The following is a 14,581-nucleotide window of genomic DNA, read 5'->3' as shown; positions in this document are numbered from 1 at the left end:
CATGGATGCGCAAGAATTTGGGGGGGCTCACGCCTTCAGGGGGAGCTGGCCCAGTCCGGCCCAGAGCCCATGGGCTGCCGGCACGGCCTGCTGAGTTCACAGCCCACACCTGAAATCACAGTGAGAAGCATTTTGGTTTTACTTTGAAATGATCTCTCATAACTGTGTAACTACACCTCAGCAAGACATGCACCCACAGCGTAACTACTGGTGATGTATTCACTGCTACAAATGGATTACAGTGGTGCAGCTTATGCAAATACACATAAATCAACGTCAGGTTTTACTCATGTAATTAGACATGTGAACATGTAGCTGCTCATATAGTGAAGGTAATTACGTTTTAATGAACTGTTACACACTAACCGCTGGGTAATTTCTAACAAAGGAAGTGCCAACTTTCCCAGTAGTATGCTTGTGTTGTAACAGGGTAACCAAACTTTTGGCTTTAACCTTTTCTGTAATTTGATGGTATTTCAAAGTTCAAGTTCAAAGTGTTTATTGTCATTTGTACAGAGAAAACAAGTTTCCTTATATACAATGAAAAGCTTACTTTGCTCCTCGCTAAGAATGCCAGATATAACATTAAAAAAAAATACAAAAGAGTATATATACAACCATATATATTAATCAAGAAATAACGCAATGTATAAATTACAGTGGTATGGATGGATGGTGCTGTGCCTTGCCGGGAACATGATTGTCTGCAGCAGAAATGAGTGGTAAAGTGCAATTGTAAACATGTGCTACAGTTAAAGTGACAGTAATTGCAGCAGATATCCTGCAAAATGTTTAGTTTTTTTGTAAGTGCGGTGAAATTATAGACTATTATAGATATTATAGATATATCAATCTGAGCGATCTGATCACGTTACCATGTTACAGCACAAAAATCCCACAATAAATTCACAAAGCTTACAATTTAAAATAACTGGACGGTTCCTGTGCATTTGGCCTGTGGGTACAATGTATACTACTAGCTAAATGTTTAGGGAAGTTGGTATTTCTTGTGCAAATGTTTGTAAAGTGTATTCACCAAACATATAGTCTGATCTTCAGAGTCGGACCAAATCAGACTGAGCCGTAAAACTGAGCCAATATCAGGTTCAGCTCAGTTTGGTCAGTTTGTCCAGATCAGTATTAATGTTGTTTTGTTCCAGCCGGTCTGTGAAGCTTCTTACAGCCCGTTTAGTTTGGCGAATGGTGTTGGGTTCATTTCTGGCTGATTCCAGGTTGTTCAGCTGTTCTTCTGTCACAGCTGCCGACTGAAAAGCTGCTCAGTGGTGACGACAGTTTGGGAGTTTAGCGTCATCTCGTCTTCAGCGTCGGACCAAATCGGCTGTCGGGCAGATGTGATCTTAACAGTGTCCGTGCGCAAAGAACGTCTCCTACAGCTGTCAAAGTCGTTGCTTAGCAACGGCGTCACAGAGGAGTGATAGTGTTTGTGAAAGACCTGTGATGTTATGGTGAAATATTCTCAACCAATCAGCTCGCATGGCTGGAACTAACTGTTGTATATTACTTAATAAGGCATCCTCTACTCTGTCCATGGTAGTCCAGCCCAAGTTGAGCTTAAAACTGCTGCTCAGAGTGTGAGGCAGAGAAAAAGCAGCACTACAGGTGAGAGGATCAAGTTGTCACCTACAGGCCAACCATCCTGGCCCTGACACCGACACCGGCTCGGCGAGACAGTACAGAGACAGCGCACTTACTCCTCCTTTCAAAGAGGAGTCACCTTCACCTACTGGGCTCCTGCCTTTGGCGCCATCCTCACGAGGGACAGCAGCTGCCCGCTCCTTCCAGCAACCTGAGGTTCTGTCTAAGCCCCAGTATTAATAACAGTCCAGAACTGCCAGTGTCCATTACTGAGGCGCTGGTGAGGAAATCTACATGGAAATTACATTTCACCTTCATCAAGGAGCACACGAACATGCAGCTAGCTGGAGTAATCTTATTTAGCCGACGAGCTGTTGGTATAATTAGAGAGGAGGAACAGCAAAAGGTCAGCCGGGGTCACCATTTGCATGGGTAAGTAATTTGTAGATTGTCAGTTGGAATCGAGGTGGCAGATGGATGTTCCGGTGGATAGGGTTAAATTAGCCTCAATAATAGGCAATTAGACCGTGATCAATCAGAATGATAGATCTAAGTGGCAATACGTGTGGACTGCACACCACACAGCCTGATTGCGTATTCCCGTCCGGACGCGTTCAGCTGCCGAAGAGTGACGACCAGACGGTGTGTTGTGGCGACGGAGGGTGGAGAGGGTCACAGAAAGGTCGTCTTGTCACCCCGAAATAGCGAAAAGGTCAACATGGCAGGAGGAGGCGAGAGAGTGACACTGGACTCAACCTACTGTCATGCTTCCCCTCAGACATGTCAGACGCCGTAAGGCTTCCCAACACGTCTGCAGGTAAAAAATAAAAGATTTATACAAACTTCAATTCAAAAAGTCAGGATGACGCATGAAATACTAATAAAAACAGAAAGCAGTGGCCAAAAAGTTCAGTAAATTCAATTCACCCTGTATGAAGACAGAAAAACTGAATTCCTGCAACAAGTTACACCGGTCAGGCAGAACATCATGACCGCCTCCTTGTTTCTGCGCTCACTGTCCACTTTATCAGCTCCACTGATCGCATAGCTCCACTCTGTAGTTCTACAGTTACAGACTGTAGTCCATCTGTTTCTCTGATACTCTGTTACCCTGTTCTTCAGTGGTCAGGACCCCCATGGACCCTCACAGAGCAGGTACTGTTTGGGTGGTGGGTCATTCTCAGCACTGCAGTAACACTGACGTGGTGGTGGTGTGTTGGTGTGTGTTGCGCTGGTCTGAGTGGATTGAGGGCCTTTCAGTTGTGCCTTTCATGCGCAGAGATTTCTCTGGATTCCCTGAATCTTTTGATGATATTAGACACCAGAGTATGAAATATAAAATACCTCCTGTTGCATTAGTTGCTGAATCATTTTTTGGGGCAGTGTTGAGTCCCGACCCATTCTGGCTCACAAGTTATATTCAAGATTTTTTAAAAACTTTTACAAAGGTTTTAGTTTAAAGTCAGTTTCAGAATGAGAGCATATTTACAAAGAACAGTGAAGGTTAAACGTTAAATATCGTCTTCATTTAAATGCAGGTCGATATACGACTCACTGCTTCTGTTTATATTTGCATTTCATGTGCTCAGACGACTTGTTTGGGACCGAGCTTTGTAAATACAAGCGAATCAGACAGACAGACGGTAGCACTATTCAAGCTGGACCAGGGCACATTCTGTAAAGTACTGTGTCGGACTCGACTGCGGAGTGAGACTAGGACATCCCCGTGTCCTTGCGGGCGGAACAGACCTTTTTATTGCTGCGCCACCACTTGCATACTGAGCTGTTATTACGGTAATTAGGGGAAAATAAAAATATGTCATGTGTGAGCTCTAATGGATCTGAGTTTAAGCAGAGAGGGAAAAGTCTGCCCAGCGACAGGTTCTGAGAGGGTTCCACCACGCCCCGCTCATCAACACCGGGCCAAAAGCGAGCACTTCCAATAGGAGTGCTAATTAAGGTTCGGCATAAAAGTGTCAATAAAATATGTAGCTGCTGCTCGTGGAGGTTTGGTGTTGCTAGGCAAGCTGGACCAGAGCAAAGCCCCAGCGGAACGAAACAAGGTAAGAGGGGCCGTGTTATGACATCTGCGCGAAAGCATCAATCACAGTAGTCACTGTGACTCTCCTTAAAAGTGAAAAATGGACTGAGGTCGAATGGATTAAATCGGCTCCCTAATCAACTGAAATTACAGTCGGGTTGGTGTGTGAGTGCGGCGGTTAAAACTCAGGGACGCTCCCAACACACAAGCCCACACATCCAGTACAGTTAGCATCCTCTCCAGGGAGAGCAAACAGGCATTAAAAGGTCTTTCCGATGCTTGTACGTTCGCGAGGCCGCGGCGGCTAATTCGATGGCTTCGATCGTAATCAGCGGTGCACTGCCAGGTCCGAGATTAATGGCCCTGTCACCTGTCCGTCGTCGCTCGGCCCCGCCCGCCGGCTGTCATAAATTACCACTCATAAATAAGACAGAACAATCAGGTAGAGTCTATCAATTTAGCCCACGACCGGCCCACACTTCTCACGTCTGACAATCAAATGCTAATGTTATTTTGCTCTAAAGGCTAGCCTGTCAATTAAGAAAGGTCTTGTAAGGGACAGCGGCGCTATGAATATGGGGGCTAGATTAAACATCTGTCATGCGAACCGGAGTGAGGTAGCGTGGCTGAAATGGAGCTGAGGGCTCATCGGTTTTCACTGCTGGACCACTGCTAGTGTCTTAGTCTGATATGGGAGGGATATGGAGGCCCACAGTGGTAGTGATAGGAACCAGGTGTCACGATGTCTACAGTGCAAACATCCCAGAACAATCAGTCGACCTACACGTCTTCGGAGTTTTCATATTTAATATTGAAATCGATGAAATGGTGGTAGATGTGAGGCACTATTTGCCTCACAGCACCCTGAATGTAGCTCCACTGTGTATTCACAATCACAATCTATTAGTGTGTTCACAATCGCCGCATCTATTAGAGTGTGTTCACAATCGCCGCATCTATTAGAGTGTGTTCACAATCGCCGCATCTATTAGAGTGTGTTCACAATCGCCGCATCTATTAGAGTGTGTTCACAATCGCCGCATCTATTAGAGTGTGTTCACAATCGCCGCATCTATTAGTGTGTTCACAATCGCCGCATCTATTAGAGTGTGTTCACAATCGCCGCATCTATTAGTGTGTTCACAATCGCAGCATCTATTAGAGTGTGCTCACAATCGCCGCATCTATTAGTGTGTTCACAATCGCCGCATCTATTAGAGTGTGCTCACAATCGCCGCATCTATTAGAGTGTGCTCACAATCGCCGCATCTATTAGAGTGTGTTCACAATCGCCGCATCTATTAGAGTGTGTTCACAATCGCCGCATCTATTAGTGTGTTCACAATCGCCGCATCTATTAGAGTGTGTTCACAATCGCCGCATCTATTAGAGTGTATTCACAATCGCCGCATCTATTAGAGTGTGTTCACAATCGCCGCATCTATTAGAGTGTGTTCACAATCGCCGCATCTATTAGAGTGTGTTCACAATCGCCGCATCTATTAGAGTGTGTTCACAATCGCCGCATCTATTAGAGTGTGTTCACAATCGCGGCATCTATTAGAGTGTGTTCACAATCGCCGCATCTATTAGTGTGTTCACAATCGCCGCATCTATTAGAGTGTGTTCACAATCGCCGCATCTATTAGAGTGTGTTCACAATCGCCGCATCTATTAGAGTGTGTTCACAATCGCCGCATCTATTAGAGTGTGTTCACAATCGCCGCATCTATTAGAGTGTGTTCACAATCGCCGCATCTATTAGAGTGTGTTCACAATCGCCGCATCTATTAGAGTGTGTTCACAATCGCCGCATCTATTAGTGTGTTCACAATCGCCGCATCTATTAGAGTGTGTTCACAATCGCCGCATCTATTAGAGTGTATTCACAATCGCCGCATCTATTAGAGTGTGTTCACAATCGCCGCATCTATTAGAGTGTGTTCACAATCGCCGCATCTATTAGAGTGTGTTCACAATCGCCACATCTATTAGAGTGTGTTCACAATCGCCGCATCTATTAGAGTGTATTCACAATCGCCGCATCTATTAGAGTGTTCACAATCGCCGCATCTATTAGAGTGTGTTCACAATCGCCGCATCTATTAGAGTGTGTTCACAATCGCCGCATCTATTAGAGTGTGTTCACAATCGCCGCATCTATTAGTGTGTTCACAATCGCCGCATCTATTAGAGTGTATTCACAATCGCCGCATCTATTAGAGTGTGTTCACAATCGCCGCATCTATTAGAGTGTGTTCACAATCGCCGCATCTATTAGAGTGTGTTCACAATCGCCGCATCTATTAGAGTGTGTTCACAATCGCCGCATCTATTAGAGTGTGTTCACAATCGCCGCATCTATTAGAGTGTGTTCACAATCGCCGCATCTATTAGAGTGTGCTCACAATCGCCGCATCTATTAGAGTGTTCACAATCGCCGCATCTATTAGAGTGTGTTCACAATCGCCGCATCTATTAGAGTGTGTTCACAATCGCCGCATCTATTAGAGTGTGTTCACAATTGCCGCATCTATTAGAGTGTGTTCACAATCGCCACATCTATTAGTGTGTTCACAATCGCCGCATCTATTAGTGTGTTCACAATCGCCGCATCTATTAGAGTGTGTTCACAATCGCCGCATCTATTAGAGTGTGTTCACAATCGCCGCATCTATTAGAGTGTGTTCACAATCGCCGCATCTATTAGAGTGTGTTCACAATCGCCGCATCTATTAGTGTGTTCACAATCGCCGCATCTATTAGTGTGTTCACAATCGCCGCATCTATTAGAGTGTGTTCACAATCGCCGCATCTATTAGAGTGTGTTCACAATCGCCGCATCTATTAGAGTGTGTTCACAATCGCCGCATCTATTAGAGGTGTTAAATGTTACAGACGCCTGGTTCCTACCACCGCCACTGTGAACGATCCTGACTCAGTTTCTCTAGAACTGAGCGTGTGACATCAAACTACTCACAATGAATGTGAACATCTTAATCATTAAATTACGCAGGAAGTTTGAAAAATTGGTGGAATTCTTCTGTAACTAGCTCGATGTATTGGCGCGATGTCTTTATCAGAGGTCAGAAGACCCATGTGAGATAACTCAGCTTTGACAGATGGCAAAATGCCAAAAATATGTCCAAATCATAAAATGTAAGTGATTTCATTTTTCTATCACCTCAAACGCAGGAGGAGTGTTTTATCCAGTGGTTGGTTAAACCACACAGTCTGATTGGGTGAAAGGCATTCAGTTCAGTAACGGCTCTTTGTATCTCGTATAGGTGCTGTTCTTGTATCTGATCACATATTTTCATCGTCAAAACTGTCAGCAGGTAAGTTAAGAAAAGATCCACCCAACCACACAACCTCGCTGAGCGCTACAGTAAACAAAATCTGCATCTAACAGAAAAGAACTGATCATCATTATAGTGTATTAAAATAAAGATAAAGGTAGAGGGAAAGAAAGAAAGGAAGAGAAAGAAAGAAAGAAAGAAAGAGAGAAGTAAGAGAAATATGAAATAACAGAGAAATAACAGAGAAAGGAAAAGATGAAAAAAGAAAGAATAAAAGAGTGAATGAAATATTCAAAAAAGAAAGTAAGAAAGGAAAAAAGAAAGAAAGAAAGAAGGAAAAAGAAAGAGAAAGAAAGTGAAGGAGAGAAAGAAAGAAAAAGAAAGAGAGAAGGAGAGAAAGAAATTAGGAAAAATAAAGAGAAAGAAAGAAAGAAACAAAGGAAGAAAGAGAGAAAGAAAGTCATCACTCTTTTTTATAACGCACCTATAATACGATTGTCTGTTTTCCTGTATCTGTAACTGGAATACTGTGATAGACTGGTGACCTGTCCAGGGTGTATCCTGCCTTCTGTCCAGTGACAGCTGGGACCCACTGGTGTGTGTGTGTGTGTGTGTGTGTGTGTGTGTGTGTGTGTAACTGGAATACCGTCGCCGTTACTGTATCTTGATTATTTGATGCTATGATCTATATTCTATTACAGCCCCTGCCGAGCGGAGCGTTAATTACTCTGCACAGAGAAAACCAGGAGAGGTGAGATCAGTGACCTGGTACTCGTAGGCCGTGTAGGGCAGCAGGTCGCGGTCGTGGTGTGAGGTGGACGCATTGCTGTAGATGAGCGCGGCTGCAGAGCGGCCCTCTGCGTCTTCGCCCAGCCTCCGAAACAGTTCGTAGTGCAGCAGCTTGCCGTTAGCCTGGGTCGGCGGAGACCATGACAGCAGGAAGGCGGTCTGAATGCCACTGGAGTCGGCCTGCAGCTCCAGCAGAGGTGCAGACTGGCCAGCAGGGGGCGCCTCCTGCGTCTGAACGGAGGACCAATCGCTCGCAGCGCAGCCCAGCAGCGTGCAGGCTTCCACTCGCACTTCATACCTGCACAAGAGCCGCATATGGAAATAAAAGCAATTACGCTGAGCACCAACACCCCCCACCCCCCCACCCCATCTCCCAGTATACAAATACAGCACAGATGGCTTGAGTTCAAATAAGCTTTAACTGGTTGCTTGGAATCTGTTACTGTTCATCTTTAAAAGCATTTACATTTTATTTGACACGGGGTTATGTGGGGAAATAAAAAGTCATTCTGCTTTCAGAAACATTTTATCTGCAATCCTAAAGCAGTTAATGAGACCCCTAAAATACATTTGTTGCAATTAAATTTGTAATGGAATTAAATCCTCGATTCCAAAGCGATGTGCCGAGCCCGGAGAACACACAGCGTCTTTATGGGACGGGGTCAGCGGCAGCAGGATAGAGGGGGAGAGGAGAAAGGAGAGGAGGAGGATGGAGCGAAGGTCGTCTGACGGAGGTGGCGATGGTGAGACGATAATGCTGATGAGCTGTTATTATCCCCCTCTGTGCTTATCTGTATTTCACTTCAACATGCGTACACGAACACGGCCTTCCGCCATCCTTCATCCGTCTGCCTCACTGCCTTTCAGTGTCTTTGTCTAAGTGGAGGAGATGGGGACACGGGGAAAAGCCTCAAGGTTGACTCCTCCACTCTCCTCATATCCATATCCTGTTTTTTAAATTCACTTTTCTGTCTATTGATCAGCTGCATTTATCTAACCATATCAATAAGATTTTACAGACAGCAAACAACACAGGCTTCACTGAGATACAGCCATAACACCAATGAGTGCAGTAAATACAACAGAAAGAAAGAAAGAAAGAAAGAAAGAAAGAAAGAAAGAAAGAAAGAAAGAAAGAAACATGCTTACTGATTAATGCTGAAAAACACCTACTAATACTGTCTTCATAGCGGATACTCTAATGGTCCCCACTCTGTACTCTAATGGTCCCCACTCTGTACTCTAATGGTCTCCACTCGGTACTCTAATGGTCCCCACTCGGTACTCTAATGGTCCCCACTCGGTACTCCAATGGGCCCCACTCTGTACTCTAATGGGCCCCACTCTGTACTCTAACGGTCCCCACTCTGTACTCTAACGGTCCCCACTCTGTACTCTAACAGTCCCCACTCTGTACTCTAACGGTCCCCACTCTGTACTCTAATGGTACCCACTCGGTACTCTAATGGTCCCCACTCGGTACTCTAATGGTCCCCACTCGGTACTCCAATGGTCCCCACTCTGTACTCTAATGGGCCCCACTCTGTACTCTAACGGTCCCCACTCTGTACTCTAACAGTCCCCACTCTGTACTCTAACGGTCCCCACTCTGTACTCTAATGGTACCCACTCGGTACTCTAATGGTCTCCACTCGGTACTCTAATGGTCCCCACTCTGTACTCTAATGGTCCCCACTCTGTACTCTAACGGGCCCCACTCTGTACTCTAACGGTCCCCACTCTGTACTCTAACGGTCCCCACTCTGTACTCTAATGTGCCCCACTCTGTACTCTAATGTGCCCCACTCTGTACTCTAACGGTCCCCACTCTGTACTTTAATGGTCCCCACTCTGTACTTTAATGGTCCCCACTCTGTACTCTAATGGTCCCCACTCCGTACTCTAATGTGCCCCACTCTGTACTCTAATGGTCTCCACTCTGTACTCTAATGGTCTCCACTCTGTACTCTAATGGTCTCCACTCTGTACTCTAATGTGCCCCACTCTGTACTCTAATGGTCTCCACTCTGTACTCTAATGGTCTCCACTCTGTACTCTAATGGTCCCCACTCCGTAATCTAATGTGCCCCACTCTGTACTCTAATGGTCTCCACTCTGTACTCTAATGGTCCCCACTCCGTACTCTAATGTGCCCCACTCTGTACTCTAATGGTCTCCACTCTGTACTCTAATGGTCTCCACTCTGTACTCTAATGGTCTCCACTCTGTACTCTAATGTACTCACTGCTCTGTGCTAACGAATTACTTTGTAGGAAGTTCTTTACAGAAGAGCCTCTACAGCACTAAGACCACTAAACGGGCCACATTAAACATGTGGGGCAGAAAAAAAGGTTTATTTCATTTTTAATGAATGTTGTGCTGTAACCCCACCTGGCCAGTTTAGTCAATACACACAAAAACTCCAGCAGGGAAGTACAGGCGCTTGCAGTAAACCTAGAAAAATTGCATGAATATTCAAAATGTAAACGGAGCTCAGTCTTTTAACCCTACCTGTCTGCTTGAGGTGGACACCTGCCAGCCTGTCTTCACTCTTCATTAATATTTGAGCTGTGTGTGTGTGTGTGTGTGTGTGTGATGATATGACTGGTGTGGAATTGCACAGCATTGTGTAGAATTGAGGTGTAACTGCTTTCCCATAGACTGTTGTTGGGGTAGCAGAGTCAGAGCGTACATTGCGTTGCAGTGCACGCTGGGCAATGTAGTGCAGTGTATTGTGAAATGAGCTAAAATGAACAGAACGTTAAAACACAGGCCGGACAGGATTGTGTCGCGGGCCTGATTTGGCCCACAGGCCTGGTGTTTGACACATGGGCTCTACTGGCACAGTCCTGGCGACTCGATTACGTTTAGGGGAACATGATGTGAATCTTCCAAACTATTACGGTAAGCTCCTCTTTAACATAAGCTAGATCTTTACATGCCTAGATGCCGCGTTGTCTGCTGTTCTCTATCTGAGACGATACGTGTGCGCGTCCGCCATGTTGGAGAGGTCAAGATCCGCACGTGAAGTAATTCAATTGTATTGAGAGACGAAGAGTCTCAGGATTAAATCGGCCACGACTTCATTATTACTCAACCCATTTTCACCACATCTGTTTTGTTATGATCCTCAAACACAGATTAATCCAGGCTGCACTGCTGCTCTCAGTAGCTTTAATTACTTTAATAACTGGTGATAATTAACCGTCCGGACCAGCAGGAAAGAATTCCGTCTGCACCTGACGTTAAAAAGCGAGTTTAGCACGAGAAACACAAGCCTACAAAGCCAAAAATGGACCAGCCCCTACCGACTTCATGGCAATGGTGAAATCTCGAACTGGACCATGAGCCCTTCGAGCTTTGAGTACATCCTTCAAGGCGCGTGGAAGACCAGGGTCAAGAATGTTCTCTGTACTGGAGCCCAGGTAGTGGCATGAACTCCCACTCACTGACTTCACATGCAGACTGAAGACCGTCTTTTTACACAGCACTTAAATCAGCATTGAATTACAAGCTGCGCTTATATATTTTATTGTATTGTATTGTACAGCTCAGAGTTCTGTGTTCAGCTCTGCTCCTTCTCTCTCTGTATCTACACTGACTGTGTTTCTCTCAGTATCTGAGCTCAGGACCGTCTTTCTCTCTAACCTACTGGTAACTAGCAGAGAGACTTTCTCTAGACAGACGAAGCTCTTCTTGTAAATCGCTCTGGATTAGAGCGTCTGCTAAACACTGTAAACTGTAACTGTAAACAATCCATCAATTCCAATCCATCAATTCCAAAACCAACATCCAGAAACAAGCAAATCCATCAATGCGTGAATCACTTCTAATCTTAATACACATAAATCTGACGTAGGTTTCCTATTCACCAGCTTCTTCTTTGAGTTTTCCTGTTCCACAGCCTGATGCTGCACCATTTAAGGTGGAACGGGACCATTTGAGCAAGAAGCTGGCAACTAAGAAGCTAACTTCAGGTTCGTGTAAGAAGGTGCTGATGTTAATCTATTATGAATATTTACATGGATTAAGAAATGCTATAATTTACTGAGCAACAAAGCTTTGACCATCATTATAAACAGATAACTACTACATAAAGTAGACTTATTACATAAAACAAGCTTAATATGAAATCAGAAGAAAAACAATCACATCCACTGGTTCTCCTCACCAACCACACGACCATATCTACACAAATTTGAGCGTGGATTGATGCCTTTCCCTCCGTTATATAACCCTATCTGGCTTTCTGGGTGCAATATTCTTAAAATAGTATAATTTTGGACAGTATTCTTACAGTATTCAGCTGTCGCTCTGTAATGGTACTGAGTGGAGCCCAGCAGCGATGCTGACCGCCCTAAACTAGAGGCGCTGTGGACGTGCCTGGCTGGACCCAACGCAGCATTTAGGTATGTATATCTATGAGCTAGATCATCTCCATCATCAGTAATAATGGCAGCACTACCTGTAATAGGGCTTCAGAGCAGTGAGGGAGAAGCTGCGGCTCTGGAAGGCACTGTGATGTGGCGCGAAGATCAGCCTCTTCACACTGGGCTCGGCGGGGTCCCGCTTGTACAGCGAGTAGCTGATGATGACTCCATTGGCCCGGGCAGGGGGATCCCACTGAACCATGACACTGAAGGGCCCCAGAGTCTGCAGCCGAGGAGGGGCCACCCCTGAGGGAGCTGAAGGCTGGGTGCGAGCCACAGCTGGGGGGCTGGCGGTCGTGCCCTGGCTGTTATTAGCTGTGATGGTGTAGCTGTACTCGACGCTGGGAAGCAGCGTGAAGTCGTGGTAGCGCGTGTCCATGCCAGCGTAGATGATGCGGCCGTCCCTCCTGAGCTCATAGCCTGTGATGATGCCGTTGGGGTGATTAGGCTCTTTCCATGACACCTCCACTGACTCGGGGCCTGTGACTTTTAGAGTCGGGGCTAGCATACCACTAGGGGGCGCTTCTTCAGTGTGAGCTGACGTAGACGGACTGGACGTGCAGCCTCCGTTCGTGCAGGCTGTTAAGATCAGGATGTAAGAAGTGTGTGGCTTTAAATCGGTCACCTCTATGGTCAGCTTCTTCCCGCGGTAAACCCTCTCTTGGTTAACCTCAAGGATGTATTCTAACATCTCCCCATTCTGGATGGATGGTACGGTCCACGCTGCTTTGAGGGAATGGGCTGTGACATTGGACACTACGGGTGGTTCTACTATTGCGGGGGCTGCTTCTAAAGTCCTGATTGTAGTTGGTCGGCTGGTGACACAGCCAGCTATTGTGCATGCAATGACTGCGTAGCTGTAGTCGGTGTAAGCTGTCAAATCCTCATCCGTATAGTTTAGCACTGATGAGTCGAAGCTGAAATGAAAGCCAACGTTGTCCCTCTGAATCCTGTAGCTGACGAGGATACCATTGGGCTCCAGCGGAGGTGTCCAAGAGACAAAAAGCTCATAAGGCCGTCCCTCTAGGTGACTGACAGCTGGGGAAGCCAGTCCCCTAGGAGGAGCTTGTTTAGTGTGAACGGTCAACCAGGGGCTGTCACTCGAACCCGCTGTGTTTGAAACACGCACACCAAATCTGTACCTGCTCCACGGCTGCAGACCAGAGACATTGCAGGAGAAGCTACTAGCTTCCACGGCTTTCTCTGTGAACACGACCTTGACTCGCACCGAGTCATCTTCATCACTCCTCACCCTGCTGTCCTCCACACTCATAGCCATTACCTGGTACTGCAGGATCCTGCCATTGGGCTGGCCAGGGGGAGCCCAGTGGAGCTCCACACTGTGGGCCCCTACGTGCAGGGCTGTAGGGGCTAGCTGGGAGGAGGGGGGAGCCTCCTCGGTGGTGACGAGCTGGGGGGCGGTCCTGGTGCAGCCTGCCTCAGTGCAAGCCTCCAGAACCAGAGAGTATGTGGTGTAGGGCTCCAAGCGGCGGAACAGGAACTGACGCGAAAGACCGCTGAACTCCAGATTATCATCACTGAAAATATTATACATCTACAGAAACAGAAACAGAGGTATTAGCAATGTTGACCTAGTTACGCATCAAGCCTTCATGAGATGATCCAAACAATCATTCAAAATGTGGTAGAACATCAATACTAACACCATCAGTTAAACATACTTAAAGCTTTGATCTTTGAGAGAAAATCAAGTTCCACTCTAACTTCAGACCTGAAATAAAAACATCTTTCTATTGCTATTGGTCTAAAAGGATGTGCACCTGTCAAGAAGCCGTTGTCAAAAAAAGAAAACAGACAAAAAGGAAAAACATGACAACACTTGCTTCAGCATTAATAAATACATTTATAACATGTTACAGTGCATTCATAAGGCATTATAAACATGGTTGTAAATATAAAAATGAATTACACTGAACTGCACTTTATAGCCATGTTTATTATACATTATGGATTGTTAATATAATGTGTTATAAGTAGTGTTAATAAAATGTTATACTGTCGTGCCAAAGAGGTCAGTCCCAGCTTGGAGAGCGTTTTATTTAGAGTTTATTTACTGAGATTTCCAGTGTTTTATTTCTCAGCGCTGGAGCTGTTAGAGCTGCATCTTTAGGGCTTCAGCCTAGAATCACTGCTACAGTGAGCTTCTCTTACCCAGCGTCCCACTTTAAATGCTACACTACATTACATCACAGCAAATCGAGCACCCATGAGCCCCTCCCCTGAACCCCCTCTGAGACACTGAGCGTGAAGTCACTGTGGAGTGAAGGTCTGGAGAGGGAGGGGTGAGATAGTTGAGCGCTGGCATTGTAATTTGTTCCCTCACTGGTTCTAAGGTCAAACACTAGAACCCTTCACTCTGTAACACTACACTACACTACAGTACAGTAATGCTGGTTTCTGCTGGA

At 45.8% G+C, this 14,581-nt stretch overlaps 1 protein-coding gene across 1 annotated transcript in view; it reads right to left on the bottom strand.

The window, feature by feature from the left end:
* Window positions 1–14,581, bottom strand: part of ush2a (Usher syndrome 2A (autosomal recessive, mild)) — a 387,029-nt gene that overhangs the window by 13,771 nt on the left and 358,677 nt on the right. The window contains exons 63-65 of the mRNA XM_037541699.1: window positions 12,191–13,710; window positions 7,702–8,023; window positions 1–109 (exon numbers count right to left, since the gene is read on the bottom strand). The exon at window positions 1–109 is cut by the window's left edge and continues 98 nt beyond it. Coding sequence (XP_037397596.1) covers window positions 1–109; window positions 7,702–8,023; window positions 12,191–13,710 — 1,951 coding nt within the window. The remainder of the gene's footprint in view (window positions 110–7,701; window positions 8,024–12,190; window positions 13,711–14,581) is intronic.

This window comes from Pygocentrus nattereri, chromosome 10 (genome assembly GCF_015220715.1).
Source record: "Pygocentrus nattereri isolate fPygNat1 chromosome 10, fPygNat1.pri, whole genome shotgun sequence".
Taxonomy (NCBI): domain Eukaryota; kingdom Metazoa; phylum Chordata; class Actinopteri; order Characiformes; family Serrasalmidae; genus Pygocentrus; species Pygocentrus nattereri.
Note: the sequence above shows the minus strand (reverse complement) of the source record. Positions and strands in the feature narration are given on the sequence as shown.